Here is a 25,027-nt window from a genome sequence, read left to right on the forward strand (position 1 = left end):
TTCTTCTTATACGGCTTGTCCAATCTAGGAGTAGTATTTATTACTTACAGAACTCTGATTCTCCCTTTTCTCTCACTCCCAACGTTTGAGGAAGTTTGTTACTTCTCGGTTGTTGCAACTTCTCTATATTTTTCTTTTTCATTTATTTTTTCCTGGATGTTATTTATTAGAAAAAGACTAGATTTTTGTTTTTGTATAATAAAAGACTCTAGGGCTTGACCAGTTGATTCTAGAATCGTGGGTTTTTAGTGGTTTTGCCAATCGTCAATTGGATAGCTCTTGTCTGCTGAGGTTTGCTTGCTTCAAGATTTCAGGTTATTTTATTTATTTGCTGCTGTTTTTTTTTATTGATTCTGTATATTGGATTCAATAAAGTGAAAACAATTAGATGTGGGTTTATCTTTTCTTGGAGTATATGTTTAGCTTGTGTGAGTGTTTTTGAAATCTTTGATTAACTATCAAGAAACAGTTCAAGAATGGGAAATTTGATACATGAGAATAAAAAAGGAAGAAGTTGGTTGCTTTGATTCTGTTTAATTTTAAAAGAATTACATATAGGTTGTTGCTGTTGTTTTTAATAATTTTGATTTAAAGTGACCCTTTTCAAGATTGAGAACTCTTTTATATATAATTGTATACTGAGGGCAGGATATTTCTGATGTATGCTAGAGGTGTATAAATGAAGTTCTTCTCCTTTGTTGGTTTCCTTTGTTATAATTCCAGTTGCCGACTATCCTGTTTTGGAATTCAATCTTTTTGTGGAGGTTGATAGCGAATATACAATATGGGTAATATGATCCTCATTGAAATTTAAAGGTGGAATGTTGTACGAGGATCTTTGTTTGCCGAATTGTGTCAAAACTTTAACGAATGTGATGCCTTGTTAATAAGTTTTGTTTGTTTCCTCGACATTAATAAGTAATCTGTCATCAGGTGAAAGTTTGGCCTTAGTATTAATTAGTGCTTTCTCATAGGAACAAAGTTGTCATTAAATGTGTAAAACTGCCCGCCCAACTTTTCAGTTTCAATATTATATTGATGGTGTCAGCAATGACGGGGGTTGAGCTGGTGGTGAAAGCTTAAAACATGTAAACTCTGGATTATTTACGTCTTACATGGCAAAATTACTCCAAAGAGTTATGTACTTGTTGGCGTTAAGCAAAATTTCATCAGATATAGGAATTGAGAGTATAAAGTTGAGACAGCATCAATGAAGGAGTAAACGAGAAGATTTTGAAACCATGTACTGTTGATTCACAACATTCTCTTTTTAGAATGGTAGACTGGGACTTGAGTTAAGCAGCTGTGTTGTCCTGTTCAGTCAGTTGAATTAAGTGGCATTTTCTTTGGATCTAACAAGTCTCACCAATTCAAATTTGATACCAGCTTCTTGTTTTTTGATAACCGTGGTGTTCGTGATAACTTGCGCGCACCTCAACTAATTCCACGGGATACCTGATACCTCCCACCAGCAATAGGTATCAAATAACTCTATCCATCAAGGCTTGGACAGATGGGAAGAAATCACTTAGTGTTTAATCACCCATTTAGTCTCATCATTATTGTAAATATAATCTCAAAGTTACGTAGGGCTTGCTTTATAACTGCATTTGGTTTCATTGTCAACTCAAAATGTAGGCTATGATATTGTTGGGTCATTCTTGGGTGAAGGAGGTTTCTAAGACCCATCCTACATGATGATGCCAAGTGTGAGGGGCGAATTACTGAGGAATATAGTGCAGGGGTTGGGGAATGATGTTGACCATCTAATGAGGAGCTGGTCTACGCTCAGGAATTGGATCAAGTATTTCTTCCTCCTAAGGAGTCAAGGCATGCGTGAGACAAACAATTTGCTTATATTATTTTGTCAATATATGTGTGATCCGAAAACAATGAATTGTGATTTTGTAATGGATCAAGTTCATATGATTATTAGCTGTTACTCGTTTTAGGCCATACTTGGTGTTAGTTGATCTACTACTTCCGCGCTGTGTTGCAACCATCAATGTTCCATGTCTTGACTTCAATGTGCTCAATGTGTTATTGTATGTGAATCAATTCATTTGACTAGACCTAGTTTTTAATTTACAGTTAAGCTGTCCAATTGCTTTGAGACTGTGATCTCTGCTGGAGACAAGTTGCACAATATTATGTATGGTAGTTTGTCCAATGATCTGAAGTAGATCCTTCAAAATCCCCTTTCAAGAAGTATGTTCGTATACCGGTTTCTTTATTTGACGGGGCTTGGTTAGCTTTTTCGCCACTTCTGAAAGGTAGCTTTCTATCACCATCTTTAAGTGATTTCTTTATTCCTGCAGTGCATTTACATGTATACTGGTCTAATTTGATAGACCTTCATCTGTTGGAATTTTGAATAAAGTCCCATATAGATTTCATGAGTTACATGATCAGGACTTTGATTCCTTTGGTGTACATGCATATCGTCATGCTTTTATTTGCCTGTTAGTGATCCATATGAGGTCACGGTTGACACAGTTCAATGCTAGGAAGATTGAGAAGAACAAACCGAAAAGCTATAGAAAATCGAATGAGTCCTAGTGAAGTAGCCCATTAATTTGATAAATTACCTGCACATATATGTATGATAAATTATCTGTGCATATGCTATCTATGCTAAAAAGAACCTGGTCCTAGGTATCTAAAGGGAGTAGCAAAGGTGAACATCATTAGGAAACAAGACGAAACCATTGGACTAGCTGCTGGGAATCCGAGATCCAGCAGATTACATAACAGAGAGTAAAGATAAGAGAGATAGAATAGAATCAAGACAAAACTGAACCAATCTCTAGGTCCTATTGAGCTAGCAAAGAAATGGAAAAGAATAGAGTGAAAGTAGGATGAACGGTATCAGGTACTTGGTGGAATAGTCAAGGTGCAAGCTAAGCTGGGCTGGACATCACGTTTTGTTAAAAAAAAAAAGATAAAGAAAATTCTTTATTATGTTTATCTCAAAATTTTGCTGTCAAAGGGAACTTTTCTAATTTAAATAATCCAAAGCCATATCCCCTATCTATAAGCTTGCTGTATCAACCACATTCGCACTGTAAAATACTCATGAATGTCAAAATGCAAATAACTGCAACATGGCACACTAGTAACTAGTCAGTAATAGGATGCTGGAAATCAAAACATGCATGTTTCTGTATTTGCTGATATTTGGATTCTCTTTTGCATTTCTTTTCTTCTTCCCCCACACCCTTTTAGAAATTTTTGAGAGGGATGGGGAAGCTTTCGGAAGGTTGATATAGGTGTTTAAACTTCTTCTGCCCCTTGATATGCTATCATTTTCATGCGGCGGTAGTTTCATATCTAGTTTTGGTGTATAAATACAGTAATATCCTCTACTTTTCATTCTTTTGTTCTTCTGATTTCCTTGAGTTTATATTTCTTCGTCTCCCACATTACTAACATAAACACACTATTCATGCAGGTATCAGGAATTTTTAGCGGCTATAGTCTGTTGGTCTTGAAGGTTTATATTCAGAAATGCCTTCTCTTCAACTTCTGCAGTTGACTGAACATGGGCGAGGCCTTCTGGCTTCTAAGAGGTATAGATCCTTTCTCCATTTTGTGCTGCTAGTTCGTATCTCATTTCATGTGTCAATGCATGTCTAGTTTTGAAATATCAAAAAGAATAGCCAAAAAGAAACAGAAAACACAGAAGATGCTGAGGTTAGTGCATTGTTCTATCTCTTTTCTTTTGATAAGTAACATAACTTTACTTTTGAAAAGCAGGTGTACATAATAGAAATTTACAAGTAAAAGTTCCTTCCAACAAAATTCATCCAGTGATCCGACAAATGAAGAGCTTAGTATGAGAGTTTTAACAAAACGGATATATGGTCAGGCTTAATAGGACGTAGAATGTGAAAAGCTGACTAACGATTACCTTCTGTTTTTAGGAAACATACATCTGATTGATTATGATAGAAAATTACTATTCCAGAAATTTCTGAAGCCGGATTTCCTAGGCATGCTGTCGTTGGGGAGTTCTGGCAGGGTTCATGAACAGAAGTCTTGATTTTCCTAGATATTTCCGGAAAATCTTCAATAGAATGAACCAATATTTTAAAAGGCAAAAGTGCAAGTCCAGGCGAAGGCCTTTTGGTGTTTATAGTAACCTGTGGATTAAAGAAATAAAAATGAGGTTCGATTCTTTTTTTTAAAAAAAGAAATAAATAAAAATGAGGATAGAGGAAAAGTTCAGGAAAACATAGAACATTCACTAAATGGAGTCAGTTATGCAAATTTTTTTTATCAGATGAAATGAGAGATGCTATAAAAATTGAAGTTAAGACACTCAGGAAGCGGGGGAAAGGGAAAAAGGAGCAAACTACAAGAGTTAGAGGATCTACAAGAGATATCAAACATAAAAAATAATGAAAAAAAAAATGAACAAAAGATTCAATAGTATACCTGGGAAGGATTAATGTGTAAATATGTCACTGCACGAAAAGGGTGAGAATTTATATTAGCTGCGTGTAGTTTAATTTGATATTTTTAACTGTACCTATTTCTGGTTTTTCCATACTTACTGAAGTTCAAGTAACCTGTGATCCAACTTCATGTTCATATGTTCTTACATGCATTACTATCTTCCAACAGTGTTTTGAAAACTGAGCATCAATAGATTTGCTCCTACATGCACTAGTATTCTTAAATCTTTACTCTAATTTACAGGAAAGTTCTGCTGCTTGCAACGGGTGTAATTGTTGCTGGTGGAACAGCGGCTGCATACATGCAGTCACGGAGAACATACAAGGAGCATGATTCTACTCAATGCAATGGACTGAATGATAGTAAAATAGAGCCAAATAAGATGACCGGGAAGGGCAATAATGTGAAGAAAAGCAGGCAAAAGAAAGGAGGTTTGAAGTCCGTAAAAGTTTTAGCTGCCATTCTGCTATCTAGAATGGGCAAAATGGGAACACGAGATCTGTTGGCTCTGATAGCTACAGTGGTAAGATTTTTTACTTAAGCATATACTTCATGTCTAATTAAAAACATACATTTTACTATTCAACCGCATCTTGGATTTGATAAAAATATGGAGTATCTAGTAATGTGTAGGAGGTATGCTGTAGTTTCCAAAAGAGATACATAAGATTAGGACTTCTTAAAAAAATATAAGAAAAAGCTCGAGCATTATAAAGACTTCACAAGTTAATCACATATGCAGATACTACTGCTGGATTTTGGTATTTTTGCTTTAGATGTTTGGCTTTACAATAAAGAGGGGTCTTGGTATCATGATCACCTTACTCCAGGCCGCTTTTTCTTGCCTATAAATTGCATTTTGGTCGAAGAGGTGAAAGTTGGGACAAAAGTTGCCTTAGTGGTTTTGCAAATGTGCTTGGTGTATCTCTATTCAAGCTGCTTTGGTTATAGGACATTTGATGTTCAGAAAATTGAAGTTCAGTGAGCTGAGTTGTAAGTCTGGGTTGGATCAAGCAAAATACTTACTGAATAATGGCTCTGTTACTTTCTTGATCATGTGAAATCAGAAATCAAGTTCAGACCAAAAGTAGATGCAAATACTCTAGAACTAGCATATTCTCATGATTGGAGTTACTTCTGAAGAGCGCATGAGCTTTACCGCTTTCTGTTTAGTGTTTACTTCTTCTTTATTTTCTCATTGTGGGCATGTTTGCATTTTTTTCTAAGTTCATTTTCTTATGCTTGGCTGGCATGCTCTTATCTGATATTTTCCACTTACCCTCTTAATCTTTGATTCTTTTATAGACATAACTGACCTTTCAACAACTGCAGGTGTTACGAACTGCTGTAAGCAACAGATTGGCAAAAGTACAGGGGTTTCTTTTTCGTGCTGCCTTCCTCCGGCGTGTGCCAGTGTTTTTCCGTCTCATACTTGAAAATATTTTGTTGTGTTTCCTCCAATCAACATTGCATTCGACCTCGAAATATATAACTGGGACCTTGAGTTTACGCTTCCGGAATATTTTAACAAGGCTTATTCATGCACAATATTTTCAGGTAAAGATTTACCCATGACATCTTCCGACAGTATGTTTTGTGTTTCATGTTTGGTCTTTGGGGCTATTTATAATTTGAAATGAGAGTGTGCAAGAGCATCTTTGACCAAAACCCTCACGTTGATGGCTTCCTAACGGCAATTGGCACATATGTATAATTGTACAATGGTCTTACAAATTGTGCTGGAATTTGTTTGCCAAAATACTTGTTGTGGTGTGTGTCCAGATAGGAAGGAAACAGTGGAAGTTTGTTCATTATCATTGTTTTTTTTTTGTTCATTATCATTGTTTAACAAATCTTTATGATGTTAGGATATGGTGTACTATAAACTGTCCCATGTTGATGGTCGGATAACAAATCCAGAACAGAGAATTGCAAGTGATGTACCCAGGTTCTCTTCGGAGCTGAGTGATCTTATACAAGAGGATCTTGTAGCTGTCACAGATGGGCTTCTCTATACTTGGCGTCTGTGTTCTTATGCGAGTCCGAAGTATCTTTTCTGGATTTTGGTAACTATTTTGTTAAATTATTCCAACTCTTCAATCTTTAACATATGATTGTTGATTCCTTCAAATGCCTATTTATGGTTAGTTCCTATTTTCTGCTCTGAAATTTCAATTGGGAACTCGTCTGTCTAGTGGGTTTTCTCATGTGATGTTATTTTCCAGGCCTATGTTTTGGGGGCAGGGGTTATTGTTAGAAACTTCTCACCTCCATTTGGGAAACTAATGTCAAAAGAACAGCAGCTGGAAGGGGAATACAGGCAGCTTCACTCACGATTAAGGACCCATGCAGAAAGCATAGCATTTTATGGCGGTGAAACCAGAGAAGATTTCCACATTCAGCACAAGTTTAAGAGTCTGGTTCGTCATATGAAGGTCGTTCTTCATGATCACTGGTGGTTTGGGATGATTCAGGATTTCTTGCACAAGTATCTTGGTGCTACAGTTGCTGTTGTCCTGATTATTGAGCCCTTCTTCTCTGGCCATTTGAGACCTGAGGCATCCACATTGGGACGAGCAGAGATGTTGAGTAACTTGAGATATCACACCAGTGTCATAATATCCTTATTCCAGGCATTGGGAACCCTTGCCATTAGTTCAAGACGACTTAATCGTCTAAGGTATTTTTATTGCCTTTGATCACATACACCTTTCAAGTTCTCTATCAAATTAAACTTGCTAAGTGATTTAGATAAATGCTTTTTGCACCTCTTGCTACTTTGTTAACTGCATCTGTATTGCTGCAGCCACAATGAAGTCCCCTATCTCCATAACAAGATTATCTAATTCAGGCCTATGGTTCTGCATCTTTCTTGAACTTAACTCTGGTTACCGAACCAGGCATTGCAGATAACCCGGAACTAAAGGAAAATAAAAAGATACAGACAAGGGATATGACAAGATAAACTTTACAGCTCTTTTATTACTCATCTATGATAGATTGATAGCAAGGAAACCATTTATAAGATGTGTAACTCTTATCAGCAATAAAATGAACGATTGATGAATGAAAGACTCTGCTAGATTTGTTTCCGTTGATTCAATGGAGATTATTAGTTTATCAATTTGTGAATACTATTTCTTAGCTGCAAATCTTTATTGTAGTCACTGGAAGACACTATTTTTGCTTCTCCTTTTTTGTTAAGAACATTGGCCTTGTGTGGACTCAACCAAACATCTAGTTCAAGTAGTGAAGATTGTCCAAGGCCAAATAAGAGAACAATAGCCTATAAATTCTCTCCCTTGCACGCCAGTGCATGATGTAACATAACAAGGGTGGCACGATATTGGTAGCCTAACATCAGGGTTCTGGCTCTAGCTCTAATAACATGTAAAGTAGAGATTGAGCACTAAAGTTGTACTACACGTTTTCGTTTGCATTTCTACTGTATACTTGAGATAATCCTGTTTCCTTTTCTGAATTGATTTTGGCATTTGCAGTGGCTATGCAGATCGTATTCATGAGCTCATGATTATTTCTAGAGAATTAGGTGGACGTAATGCCTCTTCCATGCACTCTAACGGGAGTAGCAATTACGTTACTGAGGCAAATTACATTGAGTTCGATAGGGTTAAGGTGATAGATCATCTCTTTGTTTTGATTTTATTACCGTCCGTATTTGGGTTGTGATCCTAGATCTTTGGTGCTTTCAGGTAGTTACTCCAACTGGTAATGTTTTGGTAGAGGACTTGACCCTAAGGGTTGAATCAGGGTCTAATCTTTTGATAACAGGTATGTTAACGTTTTTATATATTTTCTTTTGATTGGCTGCTCACTTTGTGCTCAGAGCACGATGCCTTTGGCTCAGTTATGTCAGAGAAGAACTAAAGGTTCTCATGTAGTCATTAGGCTGAGTTGTGAAATATCCTCAATTGTAGATGGAGGCCAAGCGCCAATTACCTGAAAGGAAGTAGAAGTGCATGGGTGTGCACTCCACTACATTTTTTCAACTACTTTGAAATTGGATAGGAAAGAGGGAATTGATATCTATTGCATCCTTCATATTCTAACTAACAACTGAGGGAGGCTAGACCCTCCTAGGAGCAAAAAAATCATATTATCTCCTTTCTCCCTTGCCTTCATTGGATCAAAATGTGGTGTTATGGAGATGAATTGTCCTTGTGTTGATTGTCGAACTCTCGAATTTTCAGAGATCAACAACTACTATGAATCAATCCCAAGCTAGTTGGGGTCTGTTATATAAACTCTCAATATCTTTATCGCTCCATTTAGGCTCATCTCAATCTAATATTAAAATTTTTAGGTTCTCTAACACTATAAATTATTTATATTGTCTATTGGCATACAAATCTTTAACAAGATCAACAGATTCTTGGAGAACATTTGACCTAAAGTAAGCGTACTAACATGATTCCTTAATCCTTGGTCCTAACTAATCGATATCACTTATGGATCTTTCTCAACCATTGTGCTTTATTTCTTGCTAAGTCTGCATGGATCCCACAAGATAAGTCTTTCGAGGCGACTTTCTTCTATGTGATTTTAGGTCCGCCTCATTCCCTTTGTTAACCTTCAATCACCATGGTTTCAAGTTATGCATTGGAGGTTGACGTAGGACATGATCAAACCATCTCAAGCGATTTTCTCTTAATTTATTCCCTATATGTGCTATCTGCACTTTCTGTCGAATATTGTCATTTCTAATCTTGTCTAATTTTGTACGACCGCACATCCATGTTAACATTTGCATTTCTCTGCAACTGTCATGTTGTGGATATGTTGGACATTATTGGTGCGCTCTGTGCGTTCTTTTTTTAGGCAAATAAGCATTTTTTGATCTGTCGTAATGGCGGGAGCATTTTTCCTGTGGGTTTGCCACAAATGTAATTTTTCCTCTGAGATGTCTTTGTTTTGTTATTTGGAAAGGAAATACTTTTAGCTATTCTGCGGTGCTATTAAAGAAAAGAAAAAAAATTATTTTTTGGGAAATTTTCACTTGATTATGCCCTCATGCTCTGGAAATTAATTACAGTTTATAAATATCCAAAATAGGAAAACGACATAATTACAAGCTTATAATCCTAATTAGCGTGACTAATTCTTCCCAATCTAAGGCATAATTAAAAGGATAGAGATTCTCAATTGTTATGTTGGAACATGGTGAAATAGGACTAATGCGGACAGTATGGAAGGGAGACAATGAAGGAGCAGATAACGATTTTGTACACTTGAGGTGGAGGAGTTGCCGTTCCTATTTATATAGAAGAGTGGGTGGCTTTTGTAGAAATCATATCTTTTTGTAAGGTTTTCTACTTTTTGGCATACTACCTGTGCACAGTTGTTTTGCGCTTTTCATTAATAAAATTTTATTACTTTATCAAGAAAGAATGTTGGAAAATGGTGAACAAACTTTTACCTATTTAAATTTTATGTTGGAGCATGGTGAACAAAAGTTTTGGCGACAGGTTCTTCAGAATAGTTATTTTGGACATAGGGGTACATAGAATTTGATTCTCAGAGTTTGCTGGGTTCATTTTGAAGGTCCAAATGGTAGCGGCAAAAGCTCACTTTTTCGAGTCCTGGGTGGCCTTTGGCCACTTGTGTCTGGCCATATTGTAAAGCCTGGAGTTGGTTCTGATCTGAATAAGGAGATCTTTTATGTGCCCCAACGTCCATATACAGCTATCGGAACACTACGTGACCAGATTATATATCCTTTGACTGCTGATCAAGAGGTTGAACCGCTGACGCGAAGTGGTATGGTTGAACTTCTTAAAAATGTAAGTTCCCATAATTCATCTCTGCAACCTACACATTCACTTACCTATTACTAATCTATCATGTATTCAAGGATTGGAACTGCTAATGTCATTCATTTTGGTATAATGCGGTAAATACTTCATTGACATGCTAGGTTGATCTTGAGTATCTTCTGGATCGCTATCCTCCTGAAAAGGAGGTTAACTGGGGTGATGAATTATCTCTGGGAGAGCAGCAAAGATTGGGAATGGCTAGACTTTTCTACCATAAACCAAAATTTGCCATTCTGGATGAATGTACCAGTGCTGTGACAACTGATATGGAGGAACGCTTTTGTTCAAAAGTAAGAGCGATGGGAACATCATGTATCACTATTTCTCATCGACCTGCTCTGGTTGCATTTCATGATGTCGTCTTGTCTTTGGATGGTGAAGGAGGCTGGAGAGTTCACTATAAGAGGTACGAAGCTGAAGTAATAAATCTTTTAACTAACATTCTGAGCGAAAGCAGATACTTATTACTTGTTTGTTCTGCAAAATCTCCAGGGCAGATGCTCCTAGTCTCACTGACTTTGAGTTCAATAAAAACCAGGATTCTGAGACAGATCGCCAAAGTGATGCAATGACTGTACAACGTGCATTTGCAAATGCAAAAAAGGTTTGGAATACTCATATGCTGCTCAAGCTTGTTTCCAGAGACTTTTTCTGCTTCAACTAACTCTTCTATTTTGGCATCACCTACAGGGCACAAAATTCTCCAAGTCAGAGGCCGAATTGTATTTTTCGGAGTTAATATCGGCATCTCCATCTGAAGCTGATGATTCCCCTTTACCAGTCTTTCCACAGCTTAAGAGTGTTCCAAGGATACTTCCACTTAGAATTGCAGCCATGTCTAAAATTTTGGTGAGTGTTGTGCTACTATGACAGCCAGCTTGGTCCTTTTTAGTTGGTCAGTTTCCAATTTGCTCTCACGATACTTTGCTTTTCATTTGTTGTCAAATCAAAACAAAATAAATCCTATAAGCTTTTTACATAAGGACAAGTTATCCTATTGTGATTTACATGTAACATTTACTGAGTTTGGCTTAAAAGGCATTGCGGAAAAGTAATTGTATGATTAGAAAGTGGTAAGGCGGGTTTGAGTGGATGCGACTAGTAAGTCGTGAATTATGATTTTACTAAATTTATATTTAACTGGGTCCAAAGTCAAGAAAAATTACTCTCTAATATATCTGATCACCACTTTTTTTTTTTTTGTAAAGAGCTGATCGCCATTTTTTAGATAAGGAGCTGGCCACTATATCTGCATGGAGGGAGTTAATGTTATTGAGAACCATCTTCTTCACTTGCTTCTTATAGCTCTGGTGCTTGTTTTAGGTACCCACACTGCTAGATAAACAGGGGGCACAATTCCTTGCGGTCGCTTTACTCGTGGTGTCCAGAACGTGGGTTTCTGATCGCATTGCCTCTTTAAATGGTACTTCTCTATTTTCTCTTTTAATTGTTATTCTTCTTCATCTGGAGTGAGAGATTTCACTGGACTCTTTATAATACATCTGTTTACATAGGAACAACTGTAAAATTTGTGCTGGAGCAGGATAAGGTGGCCTTCCTACGTTTGATTGGTGTTAGTGTCCTTCAGAGTGCTGCATCCTCTTTTATTGCGCCGTCTCTGAGGTGAATTTTAAATCTGGAAAAACTACACACCTTTCCTTGCTTGAAACATGCTTGCATCAACTAGTTTTAAAATTTATACCTGGAAGGTTCGACAGAAAATATGAAACTTAGGTTACTAGGTTTCTTTTCCCCGATCAACAAATCCATGATTCAGTTATTATAAAGAGCTATTAGGAGTCCAACCTTTGAAGCGATGCACAAAAGGAAAATATTCTCGGATACATTGTTAGCGGAAACGTAAAAGAAAGAACACAAGATTTAACGTGGTTCGGATCAAAATAATCCTACGTCCACCAGAGAACAATTGCCCTTTTAATATTAACAAAGGAAGGGGAGATTTCCCAATTACACTTAAGAGAATTTCTCTCTTAACTCTCTACTCACTACAATGTATTGTATTATTTTGGGATGATTTCTACAAGTGAAGGAGTGCATCTATTTATAGAGGTAAAGACCTCCTCTTGATGTCATTGCTGACATCAAACTACCTCCTCTTGATGTCATGGGTGACATCAAAGGAGGAAGCTTCCTCCTAGCATCCACACCAACTCTTTCCACCAACTCTTCCAATTGGCATGCCATTGTTGACTAAACATAAACCAACATTTTCAGCATGCCATTGTTAACTAAACATAAACCAACATTTTCAATCTCCACCTTGGTTTGCGTTTCGAGCGTGTGAACAACTCTGGCCAAAACTTCTAAGCTTACTGGGCAACCCCGTTGTAAGAAACAAGAAGAATCAAACCATTGTTGAACATACCACCTCCACCTAGCAACTGTTCTCTTCGGAGTTGCATCAGTTGATGCACACCCCCGCCAAGTCCTTGCAGTGTGCAAACTTAGCGAGCGGGACTATCTTGGTCAACATGTCTGCAGCATTATCGTCTGTGATAACCTTCACGACCTTGATAGTTCCCTCATCAATAACATCTCGAATAAAATGAAATCTGACATCAATGTGTTTAGTGCGCTCATGAAATCTCTGATTTTTCATTAGATGAATAGCACTCTGACTATCACATCTAAGAGTTGATTCCAGCTGAACCAAACTCAATTCCGCTACTAAACTTTTCAACCAGATAGCTTCCTTTACCGCCTCCGCTGCTGCCATGTATTCTGCTTCTGTCGTAGACAAAGCGACAATCGACTGCAAAGTCGACTTCCAACTGACGGCACTGCCAACGAGGGTAAAGATGTATCCAGTTATGGACCTTCTTCTGTCAAGATCTCCTGCATAGTCAGAATCCACATAACCGAGAATTGAAATACCTGTACCACTTTTTCGAAAGGTAAGACCAACACTAGAAGCTCCTTTGAGATATCTCAATATCCACTTGACAGCTTCCCAATGCCTCTTTCCTGGGTTGGACATGTATCTACTTACCACACTTACAGATTGAGCAATATCTGGACGTGTGCATACCATAGCATACATAATACTACCAACTGCACTGGCATAAGGAATCTTTGACATATGCTCCACCTCATCCTCGGACTGAGGCATTTGTGACTCTGAAAGTTTAAAATGAGGAGCTAATGGTGTACTTACAGGCTTGCACGTTTGCATATTGAATCTTTCGAGAACCCTTTCAATATACCTCTTCTGAGAAAGATGTACAACATCGTCTTCTCTTGAAATCTCCATACCAAGGATTTTCTTTGCAGCTCCTAAATCCTTCATGTCAAATTCCTTACTCAATAGTTTCTTCAAAGCATTTATCTCTGTAATGTTGTTAGCAGCAATAAGCATATCATCAACATACAACAGTAAATAAATCATTGAGTTACCAGACATCTTCTTGTGATACACACAACTATCAAATGCACTCCTTGAGAATTCATGTGTAGTCATGAATGCATCAAACCTCTTGTACCACTGTCTAGGGGATTGCTTCAAACCATACAAAGACTTCTTTAGTTGGCATACGTGATCTTCTTTTCCCTCAGCTAGGAAACCTTCAGGTTGATCCATATAGATTGTCTCTTCTAGATCACCGTGTAAGAAAGCAGTTTTGACATCAAGCTGTTGAAGCTCCAAGTCAAATTGTGCAACCAATGCTAGTAGCACGCGAATTGAGCTATGCTTCACGACCGGAGAGAAAATCTCATTGTAGTCAATTCCCTCCTTTTGGCTGAAACCTTTTGCAACCAATCTCGCCTTGAACCTAGCATCTTCCACTTCAGGAATTCCCTCTTTCTTTCGGTAGACCCACTTGCATCCAACTGTCCTCTTCCCCTTTTGTCTTTTCACTAAGACCCATGTCTGATTCTTGTGAAGAGACTCCATCTCTTCAGTCATGGCTAACCGCCATTGTGCGGCATCCTTGCAAGAAGTTGCTTCAATATACGAGGAGGGCTCCAGATCTTTAATCTCTTCTTGTGCAGCTACGAACGCATATGCAATCAAGTTTGCTTGATTTATAAGGCGTTCCGGTTCTCGTGTCTGCCTCTTCTCCCTCCCCTTCGCAATTGTGTATGGTTCATTGACAGCAAGTTCTTCAACGCCTACATCTTCTGACTCATCTTTAACCTGAGTCTCTTGATCCTTTTCCTTGGCAAGCTCCACCGGAAGCTCCACCTGCTCGTTGTTCTTGTTTCCTGAAAACTCCACGGAAACTTTACGGGGATCAAGTATAGAGGATTCATCGAAGGTGACATCTCTACTAACTATAAATTTGAGTAAAGACAAACACCAAAGTTTGTACCCTTTTACTCCATCCACATACCCTACGAATATGGCCTTCTTAGCCCTTGGTTCAAGCTTTCCTTCATTAACGTGATAATAAGCTGGACACCCAAATACTCGTAAGTATGAATAGTTAGAGGGTTCACCTGACCATACCTCATTCGGAGTCTTAAAGTCAATTGCCGATGCTGGAGATCGATTGACAATATGAGCAGCAGTGTGAACTGCTTCAGCCCAAAATACTTTGGACATTTTGGCTTGTAGGAGCATACAACGAGCCTTTTCAAGAAGAGTTCTGTTCATTCTCTCGGCAACTCCATTCTGCTGTGGGGTATGCCTGACAGTCCTATGTCTTGAGATCCCATGAACCTTGCAGAATTCATTAAACTCTTCATTGCAAAACTCCAAGCCATTGTCTGTGCGAAGATACTTGATTTTCCGCTCCATTTGATTTTCAACCAAAATCTTCCACTCTTTAAATGCTTCAAAAGCATCACTTTTTGCCTTCAAAAAATACACCCAAACCTTTCGTGAGAAATCATCAATAAAAATGAGAAGATACCTCTTTCCGCCCTTCGATGGAAGTTTAGAAGGACCCCATAAATCTGAATGGATGTAGTCTAGCACTCCTCTTGTCTTGTGTTTGCCAGTGCTGAAGCTGACCTTCTTCTGCTTCCCTAGAACGCAGTGCTCACAGAAGTCAAGCGTGCTGATCTTCTCACCTTCCAAAAGTTTACGATTGCTCAACATCTCCAGTCCACGTGCGCTCATATGACCCAGTCTCATGTGCCATAGTCTTGCCTTGTCATCATTAGATAACTGCACTGTAGATGCATTTGCAGAGCCAACAATGGTGCTTCCGGCCAATGTGTAAAGGCCGTTCTCCAGCTTGCCTTTCAGCATGACTAAAGAACCTTTAGTCACCTTCATAGTTCCTGCTTCGCTCATGTACCTGTAGCCTTGTTCATCCAGAGTACCCAAGGAGATCAAATTCTTCTTCAGATCAGGAACATGACGGACTTGTGTAATAGTCCTCACGATTCCATCATGGCAGCGAACCCGAACTGAGCCAATGCCAACTATTGCACAAGTTGCATTATTGCCCATTACTACGGTTCCTCCACTTTTCTCGTAGCTGCTAAACCAGTCTTTTCGGAACGTCATATGCAGAGTACAAGCAGAGTCTAACACCCATTTGTTTTCATAACTACTATTATTATTACACGATGTTGTTAGTACATAATCATTATCAAAATTATGTACCTGTTCAACTGTAGATGCACTCGCCTTTTCCTTGGACTTTGACATTGGGCAATCTCGTTCAAAGTGCCCCTTCTTGCCACAACCCCAACACTCTGTATTCTTCTTGTTCACACGAGACTTTGATCTGTGCTTTGATTTGGTCTTTCCCTGTTGGCTAGTCCGGCTTCTAACAAAGAGGCCACTTGCCTGGTCATCTCTATCTCCTTCAATGTGCCTCCGCACATCACTAGAGTTAAGTGCCTGCCGCACTTTCTCAAGCTTGATAGGCTCCTTGCTATACATCATTGAATTCTCAATATCACGATATCCTGAAGTCAATGAAAATAGCAAAGCACATGCAAGCGTCTCCTCCTCCTTTTTAATTCCTGCAATCTGTAAGTCCATGACAAGTTTATTGAACGCATCTAAATGATCTTGTAACGAAGTACCTGACCCCATCTTAAATGTGTGAAGACGCCGTTGTAACAACATCCTTGTTGTCACTGATCGGTCTTGGTATAGCCCTTCTAGCTTTTCCCATAACTGTTTGGCCGTCTCTTCGGTACCCGTACTCACTTCACAAAGCACGTTAGGTGCAAGGGATAGTTGGATTGCACTCAATGCATCCCCTTCAATCTTCTCCTTGTCGGGAGCTGATATATCCGTAGGATACTTTCCGTCAATAGCATGGATTGAACCTTCCCTCCGCAGTAACGCCATCATCTGGATCTTCCAGATATTGAAGTTGTTGCGTCCATTGAATCTATCAATTTCAAACTTCATGGAACTCATATTTGCTTGTTCTTTCTCCTTGGATCGTTAAAGAATCCTGTCGCTCTGATACCAATTGTTAGCGGAAACGTAAAAGAAAGAACACAAGATTTAACGTGGTTCGGATCAAAATAATCCTACGTCCACCAGAGAACAATTGCCCTTTTAATATTAACAAAGGAAGGGGAGATTTCCCAATTACACTTAAGAGAATTTCTCTCTTAACTCTCTACTCACTACAATGTATTGTATTATTTTGGGATGATTTCTACAAGTGAAGGAGTGCATCTATTTATAGAGGTAAAGACCTCCTCTTGATGTCATTGCTGACATCAAACTACCTCCTCTTGATGTCATGGGTGACATCAAAGGAGGAAGCTTCCTCCTAGCATCCACACCAACTCTTTCCACCAACTCTTCCAATTGGCATGCCATTGTTGACTAAACATAAACCAACATTTTCAATCTCCACCTTGGTTTGCGTTTCGAGCGTGTGAACAACTCTGGCCAAAACTTCTAAGCTTACTGGGCAACCCCGTTGATCAAAAATGTCTTCTTTTTCAATGAAATAAGATTAATTTCCTGTGTGCTATTTGATGAATATTCGCACATAAATAACATACAGACACTAATTCTTTTTCCAGGAAGTAAGATTAGTTTCCGGTGTTCTATTTGGTGAATAATGCACATAAATAACATACAGACACTAATTCTGAGGTTCAAACAGACTACATCTTAGTCTAACTGCACTCCTTGGTTCAAATGCTATAGTTGACCTATATCCGTTTTTTGTTTTTATGTATGTAGTGATATTATCTTTGACAAGGTTGTATGTTTATTAATTTTATTTTTTAAAGAAAACAAGAATTGAAGAGCAAATTCAGCCAGGTGATTTTTCCCAACATTATCCTGGAACATTTTTTCTCGACTTTGGGTTAATAGTGTGGACAACTAGATACCATTATAGCCAAGCAGCGTAAGATCTCTCTTTGTATGCTGATTCAGGATCCTAGAAAGGTTGGACTTGATGTAGTTTATGTACTCTAGCTCCTCTAAATGAAAATTTCTGTTGGGTAGGTTTTAATTATCACTAGATTGCTGCTTTGGTTGCATATTGTATGGGCAAACTGTGTTCTATCATTTCATTTAGTGCCATTTATTGTTTGCTATTATCTGCCTCTGAATCTTGCAGTGTTTTAGACTATGTTTAATTTCATATTGCCATTTTTGTTGTGTATGTTCTTTGTTGATCTTTGTCCTTTTTTCGTTGAGATCAAACTTTTCTTTCTGCTCTCATACAGGAACTTGACAGCGACATTGGCACTTGGATGGAGGATCCGTTTGACCAAGCATTTGTTGAAGAACTACTTAAGAAAGAATGCTTACTATAAGGTACTAAATTGTTCGGCAAGATATTAATACTCTTTAGTTCCGTCACATTACACTGTTGCTTCATTATCATTCACTCTGTCTTACTCATAAAGGTATCTTGGATGTGCTGTTCAGTAAACCCTATGCTTTCCTATGCCTTCGTGAAAGTTCAACACTTGAATATCTTTCACAGGGAATAAGGGAATCTTAAATGGATTATTTTTTATGCTACTCCATTCGTTCTAAAGTTGTTGGATAAGTTTCACTTTTAGAGGTCAACCGGGGCTTTGGTCAGCATCTTTATCACTATATTTCTCAACTTCTACGAAAATGAAAAAAAACATATTCAACTACATGAAAAAACTACCATGTGGAAGGTTTAGGATCTCCTTGACGTTTATGAATTTATCTAAAATGCTGGAAGTCGAATTTGACATTGAAAAGCCAACATGGACAACTCTTTAACAGCTTGTCTATTTTGGTCCTGTTGCATGCCTTTTTTTCATTTGTTTGAATAGTAGGACAACTTCTTGTATAACAGTTGCAACTTCTTTGATCATAATATTTTTTCGTCATCCTTGATCAAAGGATAACTAATGTTGAAGTACTATCCTTCACTTCTCAAGCAGAACTCTGATTTAATATTCAAATATCTTGGAGAAATAATTTTGAAGGATGGATTGTAGGTATTTAACATGGCGGGTGTCAACATGGATGCGGATCAGAGATTAACTCAGGATCTGGAGAGGCTTACCGCTGACTTGTCTAGTCTGGTTACTGGAATGGTGAAGCCAACAGTTGACATTCTATGGTAAGTTCACTGGTTGGTGCTAACCTGGTGTTTTAACACTGTTTTCAAGGCTTTAGAGAAGTACTTATGAAATGCAGGTTCACTTGGAGAATGAAACTGCTAACTGGCCAGAGAGGAGTTGCTATATTATATGCTTACATGTTATTAGGTCTGGGTTTCTTGAGATGTGTTACTCCTGACTTTGGTGACCTGGCGAGTCGAGAACAACAGCTTGAAGGAACTTTCAGGTTACATGATGTTTTAATTACTTGCTTGCATTATTGTGTTTGGATAGGCTACTGTTACACCTGAATATCTATTATCAGGTTCATGCATGAAAGGTTGCGGACACATGCTGAATCTGTTGCTTTCTTTGGAGGTGGTACTCGTGAGAAAGAGGTAACGTTATTTAGCAGCATTATTTTTATCAGCAGCGCAACCTTACAGAAATATGATATAGATTTGCATTTGTCTGTTTATTTGTATACATGCATATACATTCTGGCGATTATTTTGTGTGACATGCTAGAAATTTTGCTGCTACGGTAAATTTCTTCCAATTTTCGTCAATCCTATTTGGAAATCAGAAGGGGTAAATCAACTGTCAAGTTTTAAGAAGTTGTCATCTCTTTGTATCAAGTGCTACAGATTACATCAAGACCTCCACTGTTCTTGTAAAAAATAAATATTGGCCCAAAATTTGGCTAAGATATTACGTGTAAGGACTACCTTCCTCATGTCTGGATTTATCGGTAATACGGGTAAAACTTAAAAGTCCAGGAAGTGGATTGAGGCACTGAAGTATAGAAGACATGTATTAGTGTGGTGTCTACCCAGTACAAATCCTTGGGGTTTGGAGTAGTTCTTTGCTACTTTTTTTATCTAGACCTGCAAAGTCTGCAACAACAAAATAAGTTAGAACTAATGACTAGCTCGAACTGGGTTCAGAGAGCATTTAAGGAATGATTAGCTCGAACTAGGGTCCATCATGATCGGGAATAGCTTAAAACTAATCTATGTGATCCTTATAAAAATTTGGGAAAGTTTTGAATTCCAGAAATTCCTGATCTTCTGTTGAACAGGTACATGATGCACTGACTTGAAAGATCTTCACCTTTGACTGATATTAGTAATTTGTAAAACTATCCGGTCATATGGAGGGCATGGATAAAATTCAGGTCAAGAGCATCCATACGAAATTGAACTATATGCCCTGACTTCTTAATATATATACACTTAAGTACAAGGGGAGGTATGTGATGCACTGACTGAAAAGAGGAAGGATACTTTCATCATATCTTCTGGTGAAATCAACAAACTACGCCATTGATGTATCTTCTGACGACAGAGCAATGCATTGAGAAGAAACCTGCTTCAGTGGCGTAGTGTTGATGGAATGCGCTGTTGTCTCCTTATATGCTCTTGAGAAGTCTTCACCTCATGAGTTTTTAGGGTTGAGTTAGGCCCAATGTCCATTTTCTTTACACTAATTATGAACCTTAGTTGCAAGGCTTTTTTTATTTTCCAATAATCAGCCTATGATTCATAATGGGAAAATAAAGAACAACCGGAGAAGTGAACAGACAAGAAAAGAAGAAAGTAGAATTGCTGCAAGAGAGAAAACAGTAGTTGAATAGGTTTCGCATACTAGAAGAAAAAAAGGAAAGAATGTGAAAACAGGTTGCGCAAACAAGAGGGGTTGCTCTGATGGTAAGCAACCTCCACTTCCAACCAAGAGGTTGTGAGTTCGAGTCTCCCCAAGAGCAAGGTGGGAAGTTCTTGGAGGGAAGGATGCCGGGGGTCTATTTGGAAACAACCTCTCTACCCCAGGGTAGGGGTAAGGTCTGCGTACACACTACCCTCCCCAGACCCCACTAAGTGGGATTATACTGGGTTGTTGTTGTTGTTGTAATGTGAAAAAGCAAAAGAAGAATAAGAAGCAAATCAAGAGATGCATAAAAGTAAGAATAATCGAAGAATCATTTGAAGAATATGATGGACCTCAAATAGCAGAAGGCCATATTTTTACTCTTTTTCTTTTAACATTCTTCTAAGGTCAACACCAAATCCTAGCCCCGCTTCTCACTTGGATTGCTTTGCATCCACTGCTTGATACACTCGCTTCTCTGAAGTCACATTGCGTCGCCCTTGAGAAGCAACAACCCCTTGCCTTTGTGTCCCTCCGTTGCTTTAAGCAATGAAGTAATTGTTTTTAGTAACACTGGCTTGCTTTTGTTATGTCCTTTGCTGTCTTCTTGTTGATCCGTTTATCTCTAATGCAATACTGATGCACGTTATGCATGGCAGATGGTTGAAGCAAGGTTTAAAGAACTTCTTCATCACTCTTCTTTGCTTCTCAAGAAGAAATGGTTGTTTGGCATAATAGATGAGTTTATCACGAAGCAGCTTCCTCACAATGTTACTTGGGGATTGAGCCTGTTGTATGCTATGGAGCACAAGGGCGACCGGGCTTTGACTTCAACTCAAGGTGATACCCAGACAAATTATGAATTTGTGTATTCTTGTACTGTTGTGATTTTGTGTTCAAATTATCACTTGTTATTTCTTTGTCCCATTTCTTAGGTGAACTGGCTCATGCACTGCGCTTTTTAGCATCTGTTGTGTCTCAGAGCTTTTTAGCTTTTGGTGACATCCTGGAGCTCCACAAAAAATTTGTCGAGCTTTCTGGTGGTATCAATAGAATTTTTGAGCTGGAAGAGTTTCTCGATGCTGCTCAATATGGTGGGTGTGATTTTTGACATTTTCATTTCTCTTGTTTCTGTTTCTTGCAAATTTCAAATGCTCCACTCTGGTTGTAAAGCTTCAATGACATTTATATAGCAGTTAACAGTTCAGGTCAAGCTTTATGTTATGAAACCTTTGAGTTAACCTTATTCAGAAGGCAAGAGATGTGGTCCAGTACGTATGATAGGTCTGTTTGAGTCCATTGCAATAGTGCTGTAGATGTCACAATTTGTGTGTAATGGAGAGGCTATCATAGTATCATGAACATGGTAATGAAACTGAGGATTGATAGATGTAATATTAGGTTGTTTGTGATAGTAGATATGCAGAAAACACTTGGTAGCGGCGCTGATTGCTTGAGATGATAGTATTCATGTTGAAGATGCTGCAACTAGGTTATGCTAATGAATTTTAGCTATAAGATTGAAATAGCAAAATCAAATATCTGACGCTAAAGCTAATTTTTGCTTCTGTTAAAAATTATCCACCACTGCTGACTGCTCAGGACTGTCTAAATCATTCAAATGTTAACATTGCAAGATAGTGATATTTCCTTTTCAAATTGCTTTTTGTTAGAAACTGCTTGACCAGTCTGCTGGTGTTAGTATAGTTATATGGTAGTGATGTTTCTAGTACGCATGCAGAAGTACCTGTGGGCGTTTCTTCATCACCTTCCTCCAAGGATGTAATATCTTTCTCTGAAGTGGACATCATTACACCCGGACAAAAAACCTTGGCAAGGAAGCTGACATGTGATATAGTGCAGGGAAAAAGCCTTCTTGTTACTGGTTAGTGGCCCAATGACCTCTATTTATATACTTTAAGATACAGTGATGCTTATTTGCTCATTACTTCCTCTCTGAAGGCCCTAATGGAAGTGGAAAGAGTTCAATCTTCCGAGTGCTTCGTGGTTTATGGCCAGTTGTTAGTGGAAGACTAGTCAAACCATGTCAAACGCTTAACTCAGAATTGGGAAGTGACATCTTCTATGTACCGCAACGACCATATACCTGCTTAGGAACCCTACGGGATCAAATCATATATCCTCTCTCACGTGAAGTGGCAGAGAAAAGGGTACTGGCTTCTTTCCGAGAAGGTAATTTTCTGGGTATATTGTATTCCCCAGTTCTTTTTATGAATTGACTTGCTATTAATCTGTTACAATCTGTGCTTGAGGTAAACTCGTTGAAAATCATACAGCTAACATAGGGAAGCGGATTTCTAATTGACGGGTTTATGTGAGTTCCATATTAACTTCTCCCGATGTATATAGGTGGTACAATAATTTACTTTGATATGGAGTTCTATTAATGTCGCTTGTTTTATTTAAAAAAAGGATCCCAATGTGGACTGTGAGAAGGGTATGCATACAAGTTTGTTGTGGTTTTCCAAAGGGGTAAAAAAGTTCTTGTGATTTCATACTTGGTTTTCCTTAAGCAGTTGCAAAAACTCTGTTTGTAGCTGTTAACTAATAGGAGTAGGAGTTATTATTATGTAAAAGGCATTCAGAAATGGAGATGACATTGGTTTTGAACCATCCAAGTTTGTACTTGTGTTTCTCCTCTTTCATGACATTGCTCAGAAAACCCGCGGGTATAGAGTAAGTGGGTTGAGCAACAAAGTAGCAACTCTTAAGAAAAGAGAGCAAGATGTAATTGAAAATTAAGAAAATTACTGATCATCTCACATTGGTCCCGAATCTGTAATTTTCAACTCGTATTTAACAAAGGGTCATAATTTTGTTGATGTAAGCCTCCGGTATCAGGCCATAAATCCGGTGTCTGTGCTTTATAGATTATTGAACAACAAAAAGTTGGATTAATAGGAATAGGTGGGAGATAGAAAAGCACAAATTTTTTGCGAAAATATACATATACCAGTACGAATTTCGGCATTTGGCACAAAATTCAATTTTTACTTTTAAGCACGGGTGGCTTTTGTTTGTGTTCCAGTTCTCATTGTTTTAGCAGTCACCGGTTTTGATGCCAACATAATTGCCTTCTCTTGTGAATACAGGTCAGAAACCTCTAGGGTCTACTAACATTTTGGATTCACATCTGCAAACAATTCTCGAGAATGTGAAATTAGTTTACCTTTTAGAAAGAGAAGGTGGCTGGGATGCCAACCAGAACTGGGAAGACATTTTATCTCTTGGAGAACAACAGCGATTAGGAATGGTGAGCTCAATATGACCCAACAACTTTACTGAGAAATATAGTTTTCATTTTTTATTGCGTTTATGCTAACTGATTGGCAATTCTACTTATGACAAGGCACGCTTATTTTTTCACAAGCCACGGTTTGGAATCCTTGATGAATGTACGAAGTAAGTAAACAGGAGCTTAGCGTCTTCCAATTTTACGAAAAGCTTTTCTATACCTGACCGGACGTTTCCCCTTCCATTCGCAGTGCTACTAGTGTTGATGTTGAAGAACACCTTTATAGGCTTGCTACAGATGCTGGCATTACTGTTGTTACATCCTCACAGGTTTGCATCTGGTCCTCTTATTCTCATTGTTTTTTCTTATAGGCGCTACCACTCCAAAACTTATCCAACTCTTTTCTGGCGATGTATTTCTTCAGCGCCCTGCTTTAATTCCATTCCATTCTGTGGAATTACGGTTGATTGATGGTGAAGGCAAGTGGGAGCTGCGTTCAATTAAGACGGATGAACAAGAAGGCGAACCAAATGACATTCCTTTTAAGCGGTAGTTGGCAAAAGGTCTATTAAACCGCACAACAATTGTGACTACGATTATGTATTCCAATGTTGTGAAAACGTTCCTGGACGGGTATAGAGGCAATAATGAATTAATTATGCATGTATTACATTGCAGGTAGATTGAAGCTAGGAAACTATACAGTTTAGGGTATACAAATATTAAATTGTTTCTTGTAATATTTCATATAGGAAAACGAGTTTCTGTATAGGCAGTCCGTCGTTGTAAAAGGTTTATACCTGATCTTCCCGATCAGCCCCATGAATAAAAATGGCAGGTAGAGTTGAGGCTGATGGTTTTTATTCTACATTTAACGTTATATATAATATTTATGGCAAAAGGTGTATCCATATCTTTCTGTTCTGGAATTTATGATGTTTATTCGTAGAAATCACTTGTTGCAAATATCGGGATTTTAGTAGGGCAAATTACACATTTGATCGGTCAGCCTAAAATAATTATTGCATCCATTAGCTAGTGTATAAAAAATATAGATTGATTATGTATAAAATATGTATATTTTGTGTATGTTATTAATTTTTTATATTATATTAATATAAAAAATATATATAATTTTGTCGGTCATTATTTTTAGAGCGGTTATATTGTGTAGTTTTTCCATTTTATTTGTGGAAGGCTCTTTCTTAGTTCTGAATAGGCGGAACTATTCTGTTTTGGTTCCTTAGGGGGTGCTCAAGTTAATTTCCTATTTTGTTTATGCTTTGCACTTTCTTTTTTTGGTGCAAGTATGAAAGTTGGATATTTGCTGTGTTCATACTTGGTC

The 25,027-nt window shown here is 38.0% G+C and overlaps 1 protein-coding gene across 2 annotated transcripts; it reads left to right on the forward strand.

Moving 5' to 3' along the window:
* On the forward strand, positions 1-24,583 carry LOC104217649 (ABC transporter D family member 1). Of its 2 annotated transcripts, XM_070174626.1 has the most exons (28): positions 1-314; positions 1,639-1,830; positions 2,092-2,273; positions 3,452-3,569; positions 4,702-4,981; positions 5,791-6,015; positions 6,327-6,524; positions 6,684-7,138; positions 7,959-8,094; positions 8,172-8,250; positions 10,021-10,259; positions 10,394-10,698; positions 10,785-10,896; positions 10,983-11,141; positions 11,616-11,715; positions 11,807-11,915; positions 17,919-18,009; positions 18,675-18,799; positions 18,877-19,026; positions 19,105-19,177; positions 21,086-21,266; positions 21,362-21,520; positions 22,168-22,311; positions 22,389-22,619; positions 23,540-23,700; positions 23,797-23,849; positions 23,933-24,011; positions 24,107-24,583. In XM_070174626.1, the coding sequence occupies exons 4-28, from the start codon at positions 3,508-3,510 to the stop codon at positions 24,233-24,235; spliced, it is 4,035 nt and encodes a 1,344-aa protein (XP_070030727.1). In that variant the 5' UTR covers positions 1-314; positions 1,639-1,830; positions 2,092-2,273; positions 3,452-3,507; the 3' UTR covers positions 24,236-24,583. The 2 variants fall into 2 exon arrangements, with proteins under 2 accessions (XP_070030727.1, XP_009766250.1); XM_009767948.2 differs by lacking the exon at positions 1,639-1,830.
* Positions 24,584-25,027: the final 444 nt, after the last annotated feature.

The sequence above is a fragment of the Nicotiana sylvestris genome, chromosome 5 (genome assembly GCF_000393655.2).
Source record: "Nicotiana sylvestris chromosome 5, ASM39365v2, whole genome shotgun sequence".
Lineage (NCBI taxonomy): Eukaryota > Viridiplantae > Streptophyta > Magnoliopsida > Solanales > Solanaceae > Nicotiana > Nicotiana sylvestris.

What these genes read in the sequence shown, in the direction of transcription:
- LOC104217649 (XM_070174626.1), top strand. Translation starts at nt 3,508, where the DNA reads ATGCCTTCTCTTCAACTTCTGCAGTTGACTGAACATGGGCGAGGCCTT. An exon ending in TTCATGCACAATATTTTCAG is followed by an intron (nt 6,016 to 6,326) that starts GTAAAGATTTAC and finishes TTATGATGTTAG; the next exon opens with GATATGGTGTACTATAAACT. An exon ending in ACTGGCTTCTTTCCGAGAAG is followed by an intron (nt 22,620 to 23,539) that starts GTAATTTTCTGG and finishes TTGTGAATACAG; the next exon opens with GTCAGAAACCTCTAGGGTCT.